The sequence below is a fragment of the Patiria miniata genome, unplaced genomic scaffold, assembly GCF_015706575.1.
Source record: "Patiria miniata isolate m_02_andy unplaced genomic scaffold, ASM1570657v1 HiC_scaffold_14, whole genome shotgun sequence".
Lineage (NCBI taxonomy): Eukaryota > Metazoa > Echinodermata > Asteroidea > Valvatida > Asterinidae > Patiria > Patiria miniata.
This window is the reverse complement of record NW_024037052.1, coordinates 6,870,502-6,892,736: the sequence shown is the minus strand read 5'-3', so window position 1 is coordinate 6,892,736 and position 22,235 is coordinate 6,870,502. Positions and strand designations below refer to the sequence as shown.

The window sequence follows — 22,235 nt, the reverse complement described above, 5'->3', positions numbered from 1 at the left end:
ATAAGTTGGCTTTATTTTACTAACCCTAACCTCATCTAAAGCTACAAAATACTAGTAGTAGTAAACTGTAGTGTGCAGTAATTCAGCATATAAGTGGGCACAGCACTCATAGTATTTTTTTGGTATTTGGTGCCTGCATACATAATTTGTGTAGTATTCTGTAGTACGCGGTTCTTTATCCCAAAGTAATTGCTAGGACGTTAGGCTTAAAGAAGCACTTTCAACAGGAATGCCCTCTAACGGGCTTCAAAACTTATTTCCCCACAATTTGAAAGTTGGAAAGATCACTAAAAGGTAGAATGTAAACATACAGGCAACTATACCTAGAAAATGTGCAGTTTTTGAGTTGTCAAACAAATACATTTCAGGATCCAAAATTTTGTTCCCTGAAAATTGAGCCATTAGAGTCCCAGTGTTTGATTCAAGTCGCGGATGTTTCTTTACGAAAATGTCGCTTCATGAAGAAGTGCTTTCCTTATTGTGGGACCAGATTTCTCACAGTACACTGTCACTCTCTGTAATGCTGCACTAGTCTGACATTGACAGCTGTGGCTAATAATTTGATAGCTTAAAAAGGCTTCTGGAAATGTGTACAGACAAGGTAAAAAAATAGCTGCCGATAGAGTTTTTCATCATTTTCTCGACAATGACAATGTTGTTGATTCTTGCGACCCAAACACTTGTAATTTGAACAAAAGCGTTAAATTTTGGTGATATCCAGATGAATATGTACCTCTGAACACTTAGTTTATTGACTAAAAATAAATGTCAATCGCAGTCTTACTGCAAAGTTCTAATTTCAAAGCCCTAACATTGGTCTGACAGACTTCTCATGTTACCTGTGGGTTAAGCAGAGCACTGACGGACATTGCAGCCTGTCCAAAAGCCTGTTTGACAAATCCTCCTGCATACTCCATGGCCTTCTGGGCAGTGTACCTTGATTGGGGATACAAAGGGAACATCAACATCAAGTCAGACCAAATGAAATTTGATTATTTTTCTTCCTAGTGAAAGTGCAAGGGCTGATTATATCTAGGCCGTATACACACAGAGTTTCAACATGGGGAGTACCGCTTGAGATTCTGGTGTTATTCTGCTCTTATTGGCAATCAAAGTGCTATGTTTGAATGACCGAGGTGACCACACTGTCCTGAATGACAGGTCATGCTGCCTGCACGAACAACACATCTCGCCATTCAAATTGAACGAACAAACAGAAGCGGAGATTTTTTATATAAGGGAATGTGCTTGGCCGGTAAATGCATCTAAAAGCGGCTCAGGGCCTGGACATGGACAATGGCCCAAGCCAAGGGGAGGGCCATTAAACCGCTTCCAGGCCCTGCATCGGTTTTAAATGTACTTGTTTAATACCGGCCAAGCAATATATTTACATAATACACAGAAGCGCAGATTTTTTATTTAAGAGAATAGCCGGTAAGTGCTTTTAGAACCGGCTCGGGCCCTGGATACGAATAGCGGCCCAAGCCCAAGGGGAGGACCAATAAACCTCTTCCAGGCCCTGCGTCGGTTTTAAATGTACTTGTTTAATACCGGCCAAGCAATATACATACATAATACACCAGATCATGGACTGTACTTCACCGGAAGAAAGAGAAACTTACCCAAGAGCTTCCATGGGATCCTGGTCATCAGTGCTAGTTTGACTGGGTTCATTGGGTGCAGCTGCCCCTTCTGCACTGGGCTCTTGGGCTGCACTGGGCTCCATCGCATCATGGAACTCCTCCTGGTCTCTCTCTCCAGTCGCCTTTAAAAATAACAGGTTGTACTTCAGTCATTATAATAAAAGAAACAGTAAATTATTGATGTTTGATCTTTTTGGACTGAAGTAAGCATGTGGAAATAAAAAAACCTCATATGTTTTATATTCTTAAACGATACTGAAGAGAGTTGAACATCAGCATGTTCACATGCATATGTAGCAGAGGGCTTATTCAATTCTTAACAATTGTATCAAAATTTAATCAATACCTGGAAAATTACGGAGGAAGAAAAAATCAACTTTGTGTTACTCTTTCCGATTTAAATAAAAATATTTCCACAACCATAACTGAACAATGTCATTTCCACAACCGTAACTGGACAATGGCATGTGATATTTATAAAGGAGCTAACCTGGTTTGCAGGATTGGTAATATCGACGTTAGTTCCAAGCTGACCGGTGACATCAATGATCTTTGGTGGCTGATGGTCCAAAGCTTCGTCAAATGGACTGATGACAATACCAGCGTTAGGTTGGTAAGAAGCAGATGCTGTCGCGGTGTCAACGGTGACTGTTGGGCTGACGATCTTGAGTATCTGGAGAGGGCTGTGCGCCTGGTGTGGTATCAGAGGCTCGGTGTGGACCTCTGCGCTGGGGGTGTTGAAGAGCGCATCAATGTCTGTAGCCACTGAGGTGCAGAAAGGGTTGGGAGAGGTTGCGGCATTCTGCATGGGACTGGGTGTGGTCTGAGAGTGAGCATGGCTTGCGTTGAACAATGCATCAACATCAGTGGCCACTGTTATGGAGGATGGAGCTGCTGTAACTGTGGTTGCATCTTTTGTGCTGTTACAGGTTGTCTGAGCGCCAGAGTGAGCGGTAGCGAGGAGGGCATCTACGTCTGTCGCGACTGCCGTGGATGATGGGATGGCGTGGATCATGGCATCACGCTGGATGCATGGTACCGTCTGCGCCTCGGTGTGCGCCATGTTAAAGAGGGCGTCTACACTGGTAGCCACTGCCACGGATACCGGTATAGCAGTAGTGGTAGTGGCATCCTGGGACGTACAGGACTCTGTTTGAGTCACAGAGCTGGCGATGTTCAGGAAGGATCCGGCACTGGTTGCCACGCATTTGGAGCTGGCAACGGCGGTTACTGCCACATCCTGATGGGATGGGGTGAAGGGGTTCCTGGTCTGCAGCTCCGAGCTGACCACGTGGACAAACGATTCCTCACCGGCCGCAGGGTAATCAGTCTGGGCCTCGCAGTGGAAGGTTGGGCACAGTGCGTCCACATCGGTTCCCACCGTGATGGAGCTCGGGCTTGCTGAGCTTGCCGCGTCACGCTGAACACTGGCAGCGGTTTGGCACCCGCTGTGAGCAGTCGAGGAGAGAATCGGCACGTCAGTTGCAACTGTGTTGCAGGATGTGACAGTAGATACGCAAGCATCTTGCTTGGTGGTAAATGGCAGGGGCTCCAGTAGGGTCAGGTGTGTCTGAAATGACAGATAAACCTCAGTTAGCATTACAAATGTCTAAAAAGTTCTTGAATTTACAATGTCCTTATTAAGTAAGTTCATATTTTATTACACACTTGTAATAATGACATCTTTTCCCAAATCAAATGGTTGAAATATCAACCAAAAGACGGACCATTTCATACATTTCAAAGCTGATTCACTGATGACAAAGTCAACGGTTCTGCCACCAACCTGAGTTCCAGTAACAGAGCTCTTTCTTTCCACCACGGATGTGTCCAGAGGTTTGTTGGGATCAAAGCAGTCGGGTAGCGGCACCACCTCAAAGTCATCTAGCAGATCCTCAGAGGTCTCACTGGAGCTCAGGGTCGCTACATCATCTGGATAACAGAAGGCAGCAAACAAACAAAATGCTCAAGTGACACGTTTACTGATAAAAAAATTTGAGTAATGGAAGTAAAACAAATATTGACTGCTTGATATCTTGGTGTAGTAAAACTAGCTTCCCTTGCTGATCCACTGAGCGTTCCTTTGGTCTCAGCTACGCCTCGGGAAAACGAAAATTTCCATGCAGCACATCGGGAAGCTAGTTTTACTACACCACTTGAAGCAGTCAATATCTATATAATATACCCTGCACCGTCAATGCATAAGGCAAACAGCAGTGAAGTATTACCGTCATGTTCCTGCTCTGCGCAGTCCATCTCCACGTAACCCTGATCCAGCCTGGGCTGAGCCTCAGTCTCCTCTGATGGTGCTTCATTGATCTCCATGTTGCTGTGCTGTGACATGTGGCGACTAAGGGCAATAGCGTCCAGCTCACGGACTGGCGAAATGCAGGGTGTCACGCCTAAAGGGAGGAGGGGGGGGGGAATGGACAAGAGCTGTTTAGTCTTTGGAATAGAAATTCAGAAAATTTAGGAAAAGATCCGAAGACTGTTGTAATCTTGTCAATTACATGCCACATGACAAGTCTCAAATGAACTATGGCAAAAATATTTCTTTATCATTGCCCATTCCGCTACTTGCGACCTGACTTGTTACTTGTGACTTGTAATGTGGTTGACATGCTTGATGGTAGATATGCCTTCTTGTGCTTTTAAAGGTAGAGCAGATCATTTTGCAGCTATCTAAAAATTAGCTGACACATTTATTGTTGAAAAGCATACTTGGTTTAAAGATAGCAATGGCACTAAACTCCCAGTGAATCATTCTTCCTGGCATGCTGTAATTTTGAAGAAACAATAGCAGCAGGTCATTTCAAAAGATGCGTCCCAAGGTGCATTTCTGGAAATTTCTTTTAGTAGTTCGTTTTTATCTGCTAAGCCATGAATGGGTGCGTGCAAGCGTTGACATGATGCACACGCGCGTGCAGTTGCTATAATTCGTCGGTTCAGTGCATGACATCGCGTAGCTGCAATCAGCTGAATGAAAACGTTACCCGGACGCTGATTTCAGGCCCAATTTAAAACATGACTCAGTAACTTTTGAATCGAAATCGAGATCCTAGAATATTGTTTCCTCAGAATAGTATTCACTGAGTTAAAAATTTGTCAGGTTAGTTAAGCATCCTTGTTTAGATTTTGAGCAATTTTGTTGCTTCAAACGAAAAGAATGAATAAATGATAAATGATATACTCTACCTTTAATGAAGAAATCGAAAGTATGAATGAAACGTCTCATAATTTTGCCATTTTTTTTTTTTTTCAATCAGTGCTATACCATAAAGTGCATGAGGTGCATGTGTGCGAGTGTGTTTTATGAGAGCTACCTTGTGGGATGCATGCATAAACCACATACACTCCATCTGTAAGGTTGGGTGCTCACAAGTTGTTTGCCCACGTACAGGCAAATGTGGGCGTTTCGCCCACAAAACGCCCACAAAGCCAGCGACAGGCGACATAGCCATTTACCCAGCAGAAAAGGCCAAGCCTGGTAACTGAATAAATTTTGGCAACTTCACATCAAAGGGTGTCCAACACTGGTTCATGTGAACATTAAGGGTCATTTACATGCTTTCGCGATTATCTTTTAAGAGTGACTTTTGACCTTGGTGCATGACCTTTGACATCATTATCATGCGAAGGTTCCCATGCTACATCTGTGACCCAAGTTTGGCTCCAATTGGACTTCGGGTTAATGATATAAAAACAGAAATCTCATAAGGTCAATACTAGATATCAAAAGAGTCTCTACGATTCTGGTGATATGGGATAAGCATTTCCCAAATCTTACTCACCCAGCGGCGTGTTGTGTGGTGTCGGGGTCGTCTGAGGGATCAAAGCCGCCACCTCTGTCTCGGTCTCAGTGTCGGCCTGGTTGCCGTCCGAGATCTTCAGCATCTCAAAGGACAGCACATCTTGGGCGGTCAGCATCTCAGCTGAGGAACACACCCGCATGGGAATGGACGGGTCCTGCTGGTCAGTCTGCAACTGGGCCACAGCATCGCAGGAGGCCTCCTGAGTGGGATCTTCCACTCTCTGGAAGGTGGGGAGAAGATCCATTTGAAAATTAGTTTTGGAACTGTGCACAGTTCTGCCATACTTGTTTTACATCTATACTACAATTCAAGGAATCTCTGTCTGTCTGTCTGTCCGTCTGTCTGTCTGTCTGTCTGTCCGCCGATTATCTCCAGAACCGGGCACCGTATGGAGTTGAAAATCGGCGGGTGTACTGCTCGGGACAACAGAATGTGCAGTGCCAAGTTTGAAGTGGTTTGGACGAGCGGTTGTCGAAAAAGCTGCAAAAAAGCAGTATTTCCTGAGGCCTAGCGCGCCAGAATATAGCCTAGAACCCCGCGCACTGATGTTCTTTTCAATTGTTTACGTCATGTTTGAGCAAGAGCGCGCATGCTCAATATGACGCAACAATGCAAAAAGGACGGGCACGCGCATGTGCATTGTAGGGCGATACCATTGTCCAGTATGGGTGAATAGCACTGCCGTTCTTTTCAATTGTTTACATGATGTTTAAGCTAAACCGCGCGTGCTCAATATGACGCAAACAATGCAAAAAGGACGGGCACGCGCACGTGCATTGTAGGGCGATACATTGTCCAGTATGGGTGAATAGCACTGCATACCATGTTTTTGTATGTACACGGGCACATTATTTTTGCAGTCGACTGAGCGACCATTGTAGGTGGTCGAACTTCAAACTTGGCACAAACTTTGACGTAAGTGTGCGTTCAACCTGTGAAAACAACACCATTGAATTTCGTGCGTTGTTTTCCCGAGAAGTTCTCAAAAACTCTGCAAGTATGCAACCTATACCAGCGGCAAAGCAATTTGCGTTTCCTGAACATGCACATTTTAGACGGGCACTGCACTAGTTTACATAAAGCAGCAAACAATGGATTTGTACTTCAACATTCAAACTCTTGCTTATAACCAATGCGCTAAATGTAACAATTTTTATATGAAACCTCTTTAATTACGGCACCTTTTCATCCATGGTGAACGGTTGATCAACAGTGATACTGCACCAGACACGATGGCCAAACTGTTCCCCATCTTGGGCCAAGCGCCAGTGGCTCTGATACCGTCCTGGCAGGGATGGGGCCACAAACTCCAGACAGATATCACCCTCCTCGTTAGGGGCGATGGGGGCACATCCACTGCATCAGGGGTGGAAGCTGGCATGTTACCCCACAGGAACTTCAGCTGCAAGAAAGCATAGACAATTGTAGATCACCACAGGTCCATTCTCAAGACAAACTTTGGACAGGATTGAATTGAGGTGATGCATATCCCAATTCAGACACTGGGACCAATTTCACGAAGCTCCCGAGTACTGGGATTTCCTATGCACAGAAACTATTTTTTGAGCAGAACAGCTTACCACCTTAAATGTTCGTACAGAGTATAATGCCAGAGATGAAACTGGCCTATGGGTAAAAAAAAATTGAAAATAGCCCGTTCAAATATCTGTGTCCGAAATCTGGCCGGGCTGCAGTAACACATGTACATGCACGTGTACATGTACATACATGGACCTATGTACAATACACTTCAGGCCCAATTTCCAGACACTGCCTCCTTCTTAGATCCAAACAAATTTTTACAAGAAGAAAAATGTTCAGTGTTTTCACGAAATTAAAAGGCCTGAATTACGATATGTGTAACAGACTCATCAACAAAGAAGTTGACTTCTTACTTGAGAAAATTGAGGAAAAAGTCCAAAAGGCAAATGCACCATTCATGATACCATTCAATCATGTCCATGATTCAACAAACTCCACTAAGGTACAGGGGAAAAATCGGCATTATAGTCTTTTCCTTCCAACAACTGCCAGTGAAATGTATCACTTATGCTCTTCCCCATCCTCAAGATCATCATCGTGATTTTCAAAGCACTGTATCTTGTACAATTATACTACCATTGAGGTATGTATGTTTTGTAACAAAATGCAAAATTGTCACATTACAAAGAAACAGTAACGGCAAGGTTTTTTAAAGTTTATTTACAATAAATTCAAGTGAATGGAAAAAACAAAAAAAATCACCGGAGATTTCTAGATTTTGTGTCAGTCAGGAGAGGGCAACACAACAAATTTGTTTTGCCCAATTAGATACAGATAATTTTGCCAAATACACTACAGATATGAATAGTGTACCTTATTAAATTCTCATTACCTTAGTGTCTTGGTTCCAGGCAGCTGGCCCAGTGTTTCTCATCACCCAGCTCTTGACAAACGTGGTGCCTGGCTGCAAGTGGGTATCGTCAGGCAGGTTGCCGTCACGCACAAACTCTGCGTCCATCTTCAAACGCCTGTGTAAAGTACAATCGTATAAAACTCAATAGCCAAAGACAAATCACTGTTGAAAATTATTTTAAAATTTGTTAAGTTTGTGATCAAATTCATTGGTGTAGTTGTTTGTTTCATCTGCAAATCCACGAGTTAAACTGTACACAAAATGTTGAACTTGAAAAATTGCAATTAAGCATTTTTGTCTCATATTCATATCATTAACATATTAAACTTCATATTCATTTTTTTTTAGCATTTCAGGTCACATTTTGGTTACTTTCAAAGGTTACTTACTTCAAATAGGAAAATTACGTCAAAATAACAATTCATTTATAGTTTTGTAACATGTCTTTGAACTGAGTTGAGATATTTTAAACTTGCCAGAATTCACCTATGTCTTCACAACTTGGGTTAAGCTATTACTCCGGCAAGGTTTATGGGAAAAATCAAAGTGCCCCAAATTAGGAAATAATGGTAAGATGAAATCAAAAAAACTAAAAAAACAAAAAAAAACCGAACTAGCTCTGTGAGGAATATGAACTTACATGAAGAGCTTGGTCTTTTCTACCCAGTTATTTTCTCCTTTATCCTCAATGCCGGCAGGGCTAGGTGCATTCTCCCCCTGGGGTACTGCCACCACGTCTGGCACCCCATCTGCCTGGCTGACTGCCACCTGGCCTGCCCTTGGAGTCCCTACCACGTGGGCTGCTTGAAGGATCTCTTCCACTTGCCTCTCGGCCATGCGTTCCAGGCGCTCACGTTTGCTGGGGGAGATCATGTGATGGACCTCTCCGCGATAGCGGCGCTTCTCCTCTTTGAACTTCCGCTTGAGCTCCGCTTTGGCTGCTTTGCGAGCCATCTTCTCTTCCAGGCGTTTCAGACTAATAAAGAAAAATCATATCAAATTGAAGGCCTATAAATCAATCTGATGAGTGATGAAATGTTAAGCACCCTATTTCATGAAATTCGTCACAACTTACGATGCCTTGCAGCGCTGCAATGCGTCTGCGACGCATCCTGCAATTCATTTCACAAAACACGTCGTAAGTGCGATGCGTCGTGGGTGTCGGTGTCAAGGAACTTATGACTCATTCGACGCATTGCAAGTTTCGTAAAATGGATCATACGACGCATTGCAAGTTGCGACGTGTTACGTGTCGCAACTCGAGTTGGCAATGCTTCCCAGAAAACACCAAGCATATCTAACACAACTGCAATAGTTGGAATACAGTGTGGATACTCGGAATTTTCTGGGTAGCACTGCCAACGGACCCAAGACAGGCTTTAATTCATCTTGTTGATATCAACCTCTACCGCCATGATGGTTTAATCCACTTTTCTCAGGGAACGGCTGTACAAGGGGAATAAAATCCAAATACAGTTTTGTTCCAAATGTGGAATTGTTGGAGATTGAGACCCACCTATTGCTGACAGTAGCAGAGCTATCGTCGCTGTAGATAGGCCGCTTGAGCAAGGGAACCATTCTACCATCAGGCTTGAGACCCAGGCCCTTGTGGGCTGGCTGGCGTAGCTTCAGGAACACGTGGCTTGGGTTGTGCATGCCCTCAATAGCCTCGCAGGATTCACACAGATCGTAGTCAGTGCAATGCCTGTGCCAAAATGATCGCAAAAAAAAGAAAACAAAATAATCACAATCCTAATACAAATTTTGAGTGAATCAGGGAATTCCTATTTACTTAATGATAAATGATGAAAGATTGTAAGATTTGAAGTTCATTTCTTATTGGTTTTCAAGACTTTTTCACTAAAGTTAAACATGAATATCATATTGACTGGAGCAGGAATCGTACCTGCAAGCCATGGAATGCTGTATCGGTGACTGAGCCCTACATGTATATTAGCAGTCTACTAATTGTTCAATATCTCTATTCATGATGCGATTGTAGTGGCCAGGCAAAATGCCTACAAGCCACAATGCCAGCAATATAAGCAGTGTTGCAAACCTGGCAAATAGGGATCATGGCTATTATAAAGGGAATAAATATTCGCTTGGCCGGTTTTAAACAAGTACATTAAAACCAGCTTAGGGCCCAGACACTGATAACGGCCCGAGCCAAAGGCAAAGGACATAATTGGCAACCAGGCCCCAAAGCCAGTTTTAAACGTATTTACTGGCCAAGCACATATTTATTCCCTTATTCAATTGATTCAAAATGGCTTAAAAGTTCATAGAATAAGCTTTAGTGCTAACATGAGGGAAATGAAAAATCTATTTTTGCCGTTAGCACTTAACTCATTGCCTAGTCATGTTTCATGAAAGTACGTGAAACCAGTGGCACCAGACAAAATGCCATGTGTGGTCTACATGTAGTGGCTACATCACATACATGTACTTGAACAGTCAGTCAGTGAGATAGGTACAAAGAGGACTGCAGGCTGGCCCTCGGGGACCAGCAAAAACACACTCAGCGAAATACTCACCCGCACTTGTAACGCACACCTACGATAGTCATGTTGCAATTGTCACATATGATGCCCAGATGACAAAACACTTCTGCAATGCAAAATATGAAATACGCTCTAAAATCGTTCATCACACCATTGGTATGGTGTACATTTAACAATTGTCGACGGCTGTGATGTGGGATATGCTGTTTTTAACACTGAGGGGCGCATAACACCCTAGGCGAAAGCATATCCCACATCACCGCAATCTACAATTGTTTTTATCGTGACAATAAGTCAAAATGATAAATTGTTGTTATAAATATTCAGTGGCTAAGCGTGGAATGGGAGGAATATTATCGCAAGGTAAAATCTGGACTTTTCCATTTCACAAGGCGAAGCCGAGTGAACTGGAAAAGTCCAGATTTTACCGAGCGATAATATTCCTCCAATTTCACAATTAAAAGCCACTCAATATTTGTTTTATATAACTGACATATAGATCCTTGTCATTTGATATATTTGAACTTTTATTTCAATCAAAACTGGAGGAAAATGTATTTCTCTCTTCCAAACCACCCCTTCATGAAAATGTTTGAACCTAACGCTGTAGCACTGGCTCTTTGTAACAATACGTGCTACGCGCAATGCTGAACGCGCACACCAGCATGCATTTGCACACAAATACCGCGTCATGGAATAAGCATGATCCCAACTGTTCAATAGTATTTCCCATTCCCCATGGGCGGAAAGTACTTTTTGAGCCCCGGCGTGAATGGCAGTAATAACAAATGCCACGTGATGTGAGTTCCATCAATCAAATGACAAGGATCTGTATGTCTGTTATATAATAGGGGACATCAACAATAGTGACAAAAAGGTTTAACACAGTATATCCATAATTGTTTGGAAAACAATTTTGAAATTTGTTGGTTAGTTAGCCACTGCTGTTAAATTCGGGATACAAGGCAGGCTACTCACTTTTAGCTGGGCTTCCATCACTTTGATCTTGGACTTTTGGAGGTGTTTTCATGCACATAGCGTCAACTACTGCTCTATCCAATCCATTCAGGACGCCACGCACCACTCGCTCTACAAGCTGCAATCATACAAATGGGCTTTTTAGTTGAACGGACCCGTAGCTAATAATGTAACACTGGTTATCAGTACGAGTACAATAGACTGATCCATTTAAACATTGACTAATTTTGAAGGGTGGCCAAGAAAAAAACGGAACAGCGTACTTCCGCTACCCTGAGATTCAAGCAACCTAAACCAATGCATGGAGAATTTTGTTCATGTTGTTAAGAGAAAAATGATATCAAGATCGCCTGATTCGTTGCAGTAGTTTTTGTTCCGGAGCCTATTTTGTGCAACAAAGACAGGAGTCGTTTTGGCCGGATGAAATACTTACCCACGCGACCCTCAAATTTCACTTAATTTCACTTAATTGGACAGAGTGATTAATTGTTATGTAAAACAATTCCCACATGAAAGATGTATACTTCACAAAATAGGCTCTGCAGCAAAAACTACTGGACAAAAATCAGATTTGGGCAGTGCGTGAAATTACAGTCGGACATCGTACATTTTCCGACCACTTTCATGGTTTGTCCGACCAAATGCAGATGTGCTCGGACAAAATGTCCGAGCGATTTATGTATTCTTTGTGGAGTTGTCTTTTTCAGAAGTATGAAATAAACGGTTGCACTCAAAAGTATTTTGTTGTTTTACTTTATTTCCGATGATCCGGTCTGTAATACCATTCCTTCCTCCATGGTAATACTTACCGTACGCTGAGCGGCTGCTAACTACATGTACGTGTTGTCTTATATTCACGCAATAGATGCAACGCGTTTACACCCCAATACATGTAATGAGAATTTAGCAAGATCAAAGTACGTTGTGTTGCGCGGTATGCTTTAAGTGCGTGATTGTTACTAAATTCTCACAACGTGGCTTACTACAGAAACGAGCGCGTGAATGCCCGGCGCTTGTCATTGCAACTACATAGTGTGTATTATGGATACGTACGTACGTAAACATACATACTGTACATGTACACACGTGTATGTACCGTCCACGTGTTTGAAGTATAGTAAACGCGGCCTTTTGAAAGTTCGTCTCGCAAGGTTTCACAGAGTAATTTACTTGGGAAAAAGGACGCATTTCAAGTTTTCAATCATGAAGAGAGCACTATGTAAGTATGTTTTAACTCGTCCTCGACTGTTGATAACCTATTTGTTTGCTCATGTGACCTTCAAATTTGGAACGCTAAATGGCAGATCAAAACTTGACAATGGCAGAACACTTTTGATTGTGCTCGGACATTTTGTCTGACCACTTTTTTTGTCTAATTTCACGCACTGTTTGGGTATCAACTTTCTTCTTTAACAATTCTCCATCCATTGGTGTAGGTGGTTTGAGTCTCAAAGGTAGTGGGAGTTATGTCGTTTCCTTATTTGTACCACCCTGCATAACCTTAAAGCAATCTACAACATAAAAATTAAATAAAGGGAGTTTCAGCCATAAACTCACCTCCTCTGGGACAGCAGTCTCGGAGCCTGCTGCTCCTGCATTGGTCTCGCAGGCAACGGTTTCTGCAGCTGGTGGTTGTGAATCGTCAGTCATGGCTACTGCTGCTGGGTCCTGTGTCGGAGTTGCTTCCTTCCCTGGCGGCGGCTGCGGGGCACCGGCTGCTTGCTGTAGTTTCTTAGCCCTCAGGGCCCTTTGCAGCTGGCCTGCCGTAGTGATTAGGTCTGCGTAGTGAGAACCGGGCTTCTTACTGTTGCTGCTGCTGCTGCTAACTTGCGAAGAGCACTGTACCGGGAGTTGAGGATTTGTCCTCTGCAACTAAGGACACAATTATATAGGGAATAGACAACATTTGCTTTTGCTGTAATTTTCAGAAACGGATGGATTTGGGGGCAAGTATTTTATAGCAAGTATTGTTACACTGACTGTTTTAAGTTATGTTTTCGTAGATGCTGGTAAAACCAATAGAAACAATCATGTTCTTGTAGTCTGGTTCCCTGACCTAACTTTAAATGAAATGGACTAATTTATAGAAGTCAGGGAATTGTAAGGTCAGGGAACCAGTCTAGCTGGCCTGTACCCGTTTATAGGTGTGTAATTGACTGCAATATCGTAAATTGGGGGCAGTATTTGAAAAAGCCAGTTTTTTTCTAATGCCAGTCGGCCAACCAGTGTTTGAAATGGATACAAAAATATGACTTGTCTTGAAAATGACAGCACACTGGGTGCCATGATTTTACACGATGCTTTAGACAGTAATTCACTTAAAGTCCAGTAAATTATTTCAAAACAATTTAATAGTTTTGTTTGCAAATGTAGTATATTCCCTTTAATTCTTGGTTTGTGCACTTCACTGATATACATGTACGTTTGTAAGCATTGCATACTCAATGATGGGAGACCAGATCTCACATCATATGTGTATGGACTCAGTGCACAAGTACTTCCTCAAACGTTACAAAGAGAGAGTTGGAGACCACCACTGGAAGAGACGTTTGAATGCAATTATGTCGGCATCTGACGCTCAGGTGAAGACGCAAATGGTTTGTGCACACTCAGTATAAACTTAGTCATGTGTGCCACAGGCCATACAAACGCAAGCCAGTGCCGCACATGGAGGGTGCCTCACACTGGAGCTTTAAAAAGTTGTCAAAAAGCGTTATTTGCTCGTGGGCTTAGTCCATATGAGGATATGCAACGCCCACAGCAGTTCTAAAATCTTATTGGTTCAGACTATGTATCTACTCGGAGTATACAAAGAGCATTATGAGAAGAAGTTCACAAACTTGCCTGGTCTTAAATCATACCCTGCAGACACCACTCAACCACCAAGGAAAATCCATTTTGAAAAATCACCTGTACCTTTATCTCTGGATCTGATGTTTCGACTGGCTCAGCACGAGTGCCGGAACAACTTTTTCCTGCGGGGTCGGGTGTGGACGATTCAGGCGTTTTGCGGGTTACCTTCAGCAAGAGCACGTCGTCCTGTTTCTCGGCAACTTTCTTGGCCTCAGTTAATTCCGCTGGAGATAATAAAAAAAAGTATAAATTATAAGGTTAAATATGAGTAGCCCTCCCTCTCTGGCTGGCAAATTCAACCAAGCCACCCCAGCAGTCAAAATCAATCGAGTGACTTTTTTTAAGCAGTGACCTTGTCTACATTAAGCAGGATTGACTGGCTGTGACTGTTTATGTAACTTGGATCTCATGTAGGTGATTGATAATAGCCAGCTGTACCTACCAGTTACCTGTTTTTGTCTGTTGATGGAATTTGACTATTCACAGCGCCTACATGAAATCTGATGTGACTGTTGGTGACTAGCCTGTGTATAATTTATGGGAAGGGAAAGGATTGAATTTCAGACTGTCTGTGACTGATTAAAAACAGTAGGAGGGATAGCGCAAGTTTGCTAAATTTACAGCTCCTGTGAATTTATTTAAATATTCACTGGCCACCTTTTTGTTGTCAAATATGTTTCCTTAAATCATTTTTAATGTGCTTACGGAACTTGGGCATTTCTTGCATTTTGCCATTTACCACCCCTTTTTTTTTATTGATCATCAAAAATTACACATACGTGTATCTGTTGTGTATAGTACAGACACTATTTCAAAACACAACATAAAAGACAACATAAAATTCATTTTTTAAAATCACAACACTGAAAGATAAACATAAAAATCTTTAGAATGTAATTTCCTTCATTCAAAAGCACAGATTAGAAAAAATAAAGTACATTTAACACTACCTCTATTTGTTCATGAAAGGCTATTTATACACCTAGCAGAGCAATGGACGTACATGTACATTATGAGTTTTACAATTAATTGTTTATTTGTCTTTTTAGCAAACGTGCGCATCCTCTAGCTAAAACTGTTTCAACAACAACCGACAACAAAGACATGGGATATGCAGTTCACCAGGTATGTTTTCCCCACACATGAATTATTTGGCATGACAAATTAGTGACGTAGTCAGAGGAGCATAAGGCCAGGTAAAAAAAAGTACTTGTTTCCATTTACCCGACCCAACCAAACCTAAAATATCATGCAGAACCTAAATTTGTTTGTTAAAAAAAATTGGCAGCCCCCATCAAAGTTTTTGCGAACATCTTCCTGTATCTTTTTAACAATTTGATTTCACTGTTTGTTTGTTGGTCAGCAGTGCGTTCATGCCCCATTATGCAGTGATGCCTAGAAACAGCCCTGCAAATGAAGAATGAACAGTCGATTCACATTGACTACTGTTCTGTTACTTATCATGGATGAGAATATCAATTTAAAAAAAAAAAAAAAAAATTGGATGAAAAAGATGTATTTCTTTCTACACTGATAATGTCTTTCTCTCAGATTCAAAAAGTCTGATCTCTGACTGAAGTCTGAAAAATGTTATGCCCGACTAATGCAAAAACAATTCTGAACAGTAATCGACCAACACCCACTCTATTTTTTCTGGCTTTAAAAATTTAGAACAAAAAAAAAATATTACACCCACCCACGCACCCTATTTTTTTTTCAATGTTACAGGAAACACATTATATACTTCACCATGAGGCAATGAATCACTACAATACATACAGTATGTTCCTTCTAGCTACCAGCAACTTTTAGACAAAAACCAGAACAAATTTGCTACAGGACTGCATGAAATTGTGAGTTCTAAGTCATTTTTAATCCCTTCAAACAGGCTATAATTACGTAACAGGATTTCTTTTTCCATGTACTTTCAAAGATAATGAACCTACACATGTATATAGTATAGTTCTCACAATTCCATTTCCATTTGGGTATAACATGAATGTTCAAGACACAATATTCATGACAATCTTTGGGAATCTGATCAAATTGAACAAGCTTTTCTGATTTCAATTGCTTTATAAGAGATTCTTATTTGCATGTACAAAAGAAAACACATTTTAAATTCTCTTTTGAAATAATAGACATTTTCATGTAGCTTTATAAAATGCATGTTAAAAAAAAAACAAGAAACTAAAAGTCCAGATATTTTAGCTGAGATTTTGAAAATACTTGTTCTCATTTTCAAGTTTCTAACTTAATGTTTAACTAATTTAGCCAACGTGTAGTTTCTCAACATGTTTTTAAAAGAAGTCTGCTTTTTTTGGTTCTACTTTAATCGTTGTTCCACTCAAATGTGACCTCTGGAATTTCCTTTTTTAAATGCCACATACATCCATGTATAACAGCACACATGTAACACATCTGGCAACTTACGATGATTTTCCCAGGCCATCCTACACGTTATCAAAATCCAGTGCTTAAATACATTATTCCATAATTCATAGGATTTAAAGCCACGTAGGATCATTTGCAATATATTTGTATTCACAGGTCAGCCATATTAAATTAAAAGCAATGTAAACTCTTCCTTTCATGTACCGGTAGGTGCACATGTCCATTATTTGACAAGATCAATGCTCAGTGAGCACAAACAACATACATGTACATGTACATGTATTTATATACATTTTAACTAGAATGTAGTGTACAGAAACCTGTTTACAGAAACCTGTAAAGTGTATCCTGTGGTGACAACCACATACCACACTGTACAAAGTTCAGGCTGTATTGCAAAATTTCATAAATTTAAAGGTACGTTGCTTTTGCTGTGACTTTTCAGAAATGGATGGATTTGGGGGTTAATATTTTCTAGCAAGTAGTTACACTGATTTTTTGTGTTCATAGATGCTGGAAAAACCAAGAAACAAATGCTGCTCTTGTAAGCTGGTTCCCAGCCCCTACTTTAGACGAATTGGAGCAATTACATGTAATAGATGTATGTCAGCGAATTGTCAGCTTGCACTCATTCATGGATTTGTAAACCGATCGCAAACAAATTGTGGCCTACTAAATTTGGTAAATTGGGTAAATTGGGGGCAGTACATGTAGGCCTATTTGGAAAAAGTCAGTTATTTTCCAACACTGGTCGGCCGACTATCATTGGAAATTGCTACAAAAATTCCACCATGACCCAATGCCATGCTTGAGACTAATTTTCAATTACTGTCAAGTAAGGTATTTCATAATAATTTGGTAGTTTTGTTATTTGATGTTTGCAAATGTTGTATTACCTTTAAGCTTGCTTGAATTAAAAAAAAAAATTGGAGTATGTCTTTGTGTTAGTATTTGTGATCAAATTTGTTTATAGAATATTGTTAAATAACACGTACAAATATGGATCGGAGATGTTCACTTTTCTGATTAAAACTAGTCATGTACTCGCAGACCTACATAGCAAAACATGGATACAATAGAGAAGAGCTAGGAATACATGCGTAAGAAAACAAAATGCTTTCATAACCTGACCTACGATATACATACTGTACATACAGTAAAACCAGACAACTGAACAAAGGTACATGTACATGTTTACACATTGTGCTACGAACAGATTTAAAGAGACACATAACATTAACACTTAGAAAAAAACTCACATGATCAGCTGTAATCAAATATTTTTTCAGGGAGTAATCAGGCATACACAATGTACATCACCTCTGTACATATAAACATGCCTCATTTCTAAAGCAGCAACACACAATAGATATGCAGGCGGCACTGAAGAACAAAGAGAATTCACCAATAACAAGCTCTTTTCTGGAAAAATCTGGAGGTCAAACTGGGTGTACTCAACAATGGAAGAATGTACGTATCTATAGGCTGTTGTCCCATGACGTTGACTTTGCCATGAAAAATCAGAGTGTTCTAGTGTAGTTTTATTCAGTGCAGTACATATTGTATGTTTACAAACAGATTTATTTTGCAATAAGATGTTTATTCCTCACCAGTTGTTTTGCAGTAAGTGTAATCCAACATGAACCATCAGGTCACCGACTCAAATTCAAAAACAAACTCCATTATATACATACATGTACTCAATATATTTTCTACATAAAAAGTAACTTATGTTACTATGTAACTTATGTAACTTATGTTAAAAAGTAACTTGTCATCTGCTTGTATTTAACATTCAAATTATGTAAAGTCTTACTGAAAAAAAAAGACAGCAGCAAAACTTCACGACACGAAGTAAAAACCATAAAAATGCACTCAAATTGCAATAACAGCACTTACCTTCACTGCCAAGACACACCTGGAAAAAGATAGAAAATATAAAACATATCATTATTTTTAAAAAGGTCATATAAATTATGTAAGGATTATGCAAAATGCGTCACGTTGAAATGTGGGAAAAACCAACCTTTTGAAAGAGACACTGAACAAAACGTTCAAATCCACGTTTAGTTATGAAAGAATTGCTTCCAAACTTTTGAATTATTTTGGCCTGACAACAATTAAAATGTCTTTTTATGCGTAATATTGCTGCAAAAAGCAACCAAATATAGAGAAATTAACAGAAAATAGTAGCTTTTGCCGTTCAATTATTTAACATACAAAATAATTGAATCTGTTCAATCTAACATTGCCTTAGGCCTACCTACATGTACAATGTACTTTCCATTCATATTTTCCTTTAGAGTTGAATTCTGAGTCCTAAGTACAAAATGATAAACACTACATATAGTTCAAAAATTTGGGCCCCTCCATACTGTGTATGAGATTCCCAAAACTATAGATTGGCACATGAAACAACCAGTACAACACATTTTAGTACTAGAAATCGACTGTGTCAAAAGAAACATAAGGTACCTAGTCTCTATTTCTACACATTCTCCCCATAGTCATGACCACCAGACAACTGAATAGTCCATCTTTTCAAAAAGTTGGACATGTACCAGTCTAGTTAAGAGGCTTCAAATTGAAATCATTTGGCTTCACTCTCAGGTGCAAAATGTTGCGGAAAAAGTCTCCTTTAACAATTGAATTGAGACCTCAAACTTGGCTGGTGAAATAATGAGGACCTTGTCTTTTGCCTCATGGAAAATGTTGGAGATTTTTTTTCAGCTAAAGAGTAAAGTTGCCCTGATTTTGTTATGCATGTTTTTCTAAACGCAAGGTCCCAGTCTGAATAAACACCTGTATGTAGCAATCAATGACAATTTCAATATCAATGAATATATGTATGCTTGCATCAGCTTGTGTAACCCAAACAAAGTTAATTTATTACACAACAACCAATGAGTCACCAACAAAGCACTCAACGAAGCAATACAAAAAAAACCGCTTACCTCATCATCTTCATCATCCATGTAATAAATGGCAACTTCGTCAACATCCAGATGGCATTTCAACTGTTTGAACAGGAGCCAAAAAAACTAATGCTTCAGTACAAATATATGAAAAGTCTTGCTTTCACAACGACACACACCGTTTCCCTATCCAGCCATCACACATTCGCCGCCAAACATTATAGCAAATATCAAGTCACTTGGGTTTTCATTGAAGATAAATCCATTACGCTTGGGCAAATCTGAGGAAAAGTTTTGTTTTTTTTCAAGCCATGTTTGGGTACACATATCGATTATTAATACTAGAGTACAACTTACAACAGCCGTCGGGCCAGTAGTACATTGTGCATACACTTTAAAGTCGACTTATCCAACGGCTGTTGTATGTCATACTCGAGTACTAGCAATCGAGGTGCCCTGTATTTGGCTCGTCTATCCCCAAATTAAGGCGCATGCAATTTTTTCCTGCATACATGTATGCTACCGTACGGCCATAACCAACGCACAGCTAGTCCGAGTAACTTGGACCCAACTTATCGCCTTTCCAACATTCGGACATGGTCTGGCGATATAGGGTCCAAGCTAATCCTTATATGCCGAGCAACACAATTTTGTCCTTGCCCCAAAAACCCAACATTGCCCAACAAAAACATCAGATTTCACCCTCAAAATGGCCTACAAATTACTAGATACACCACATGAGGTACAAGAACACATCGCTGATTAAGATGGTTGTATTGAAGTTTACTTACAATCCCTATAAAAAGTGAAATTTCATACTACTCGTACCCCAGTCATGCCAGTCAACTAGTACTTCTGAAATCGGAAGGCTTCTCTCCGTCAGCCTTCTGAGAGCCTTCAAATTCGGGGGTCAGCACTCTATGGCTTTTGGACATGCCCTTTGATAGACAAAATACCTTTGTCTGAAATTCTACTTTCTGAAACGCAAATCCACCAAAAAAGTTGAGCTGGTTGATCCATAACTCTGAAATGTTTTCCCACAATTGACATTTGGATCATGGGACAATTGTTTCGCGATGCAAAGCATACAATCTCCCCTCCATCCCAAATGGTCGAGCTGAATGTAGAGTTGACCTGCTGAGGTCACGCGAAGATCAGCGCACGCGCAACGTACGTAAACACACATGAACTGTTCCGCTGTATTCGTCGGATCGGCAACGCGAGGCTGGCGAGTAAAAACTAAGATTTTCCACCCAAAAAATTGTCCCATGTTCCAAATGTCAATTGTGGGAAAACATTTCAGAGTTATGGATCAACCAGCTCAACTTTTTTGGTGGATTTGCGTTTCAGAAAGTGGAATTTCAGACAAAAGTATTTCGTCTATCAACAAAGGGCATGTCCAAAAGCCATAGAAAGCTGACCCCCGAATTTGAAGGCTCTCAGAAGGCTGACAGAGAGAAGCCTTCTGATTTCAGAAGTAGTCAACTAGTACCTAAAAATTTACACCCAAGTCAACTCGTACACGATTCAACTCATACCCGAGTCAACTCGCACCCAGGTAAGCTCGTCCCCCGGTTACCTTGTACCTGAGTCAACTTGTACCAGAGTCAACTCTTAGCCAGCGCGACTCCTAGGCGTACCGCGAACTTACACAGCACTCTTCATCAGGAAACAGTCGTCGGCGCGGCGCAGGGGAATCTGCCGTGCATGCAGTGCATTGTGCGCAAGCGCGCCGTCACGACCTTTGCATGAGGTCGAGGTCAGACGCCATTACCCAATTGGGAACGCGTACACACAGCGTATCATGCAGTTTTGAACGTGAGCACAACAACGACAACCTAGGCAGAGGGGGTCTTCAGAATTGAACGGAAAATTTCACTTTTCTTCCGGATCGTAAGTAAACTTAAGTACAACCATCTTAATCATCGATGTCTACTTGTACTTCAGGTGGCATATCTAGTAAATTGGAGGCCGTTTTGAAGGTGAAATCTGATGTTTTTTGATGGAAAATGTTGGTTTGGGACAGTGACAGGATGATGTTGTCCAGGTCGCGGCATTAGCTTGGACCCCACTATCGCCAGACCATGTCCAAAATGTTAAAAAAGGCGATAAGTTGGGTCCAAGTTACTCGGACTAGCGTGAAATATGCTTCTGTAACGGGGTAAAACGTAACAAAAATCTGGTCCAAAGTTTGGGTGGTCTTATGTAGAGAATTCTCGTCCTGGACGTTAGTCGTAATGCAATGAAGATTTCGTCCAACCTGGGCTAGCTACTTCTGCAACGACAGTTTCTTTTCAATTCTTATATGTAACTCGCAACAACAACTTTGGTAGAAATGTATACCGAAAAGAAATTTGAGTAAAATTTATACTGAAAAGAAAATATATGTAAAGAACATGACTTTTTAATGACATTGAATTTTGAACAAGAAAATAATTGAAAATGAAATGCAGCTCACCATTGCTTCCAAATCCAGCCATTTTATGTTGTAATCAAGCTTGAATATCTCGCTAGAGCCTTCGTACTTGATGTCCAAAACAAAGGATTTCCCCATCCTGTATGATCCGAAGGTAGCAAAACTTTAAAATTAGTTCTAATCTGCACAATCAGCATTCATTTCAGAGTTATTTCTGTTGATGATCTAATTTCTTTCTACGTTTTTCTACGGTCTTTCGTCTGGGTTGTCTGATGATGATGTTTACAAAATGGCTCACAATGTTGTGATTAGAGCCGTTTTACCT

At 40.8% G+C, this 22,235-nt stretch overlaps 1 protein-coding gene across 1 annotated transcript in view; it reads right to left on the bottom strand.

Moving 5' to 3' along the window:
* The window catches only part of LOC119721987 (next to BRCA1 gene 1 protein-like), a 24,226-nt gene extending 1,991 nt beyond the window's left edge, over window positions 1–22,235 (bottom strand). Inside the window, 18 exon segments of the mRNA XM_038191963.1 lie at window positions 840–936; window positions 1,623–1,765; window positions 2,134–3,213; window positions 3,430–3,575; window positions 3,872–4,045; window positions 5,435–5,675; window positions 6,637–6,797; window positions 6,800–6,857; window positions 7,830–7,965; window positions 8,491–8,826; window positions 9,367–9,555; window positions 10,388–10,460; window positions 11,333–11,450; window positions 12,890–13,204; window positions 14,249–14,409; window positions 18,479–18,497; window positions 19,534–19,596; window positions 21,953–22,235. Of these exon segments, the coding sequence (XP_038047891.1) occupies window positions 840–936; window positions 1,623–1,765; window positions 2,134–3,213; window positions 3,430–3,575; window positions 3,872–4,045; window positions 5,435–5,675; window positions 6,637–6,797; window positions 6,800–6,857; window positions 7,830–7,965; window positions 8,491–8,826; window positions 9,367–9,555; window positions 10,388–10,460; window positions 11,333–11,450; window positions 12,890–13,204; window positions 14,249–14,409; window positions 18,479–18,497; window positions 19,534–19,596; window positions 21,953–22,048 (3,606 nt within the window). The 5' untranslated portion in view covers window positions 22,049–22,235.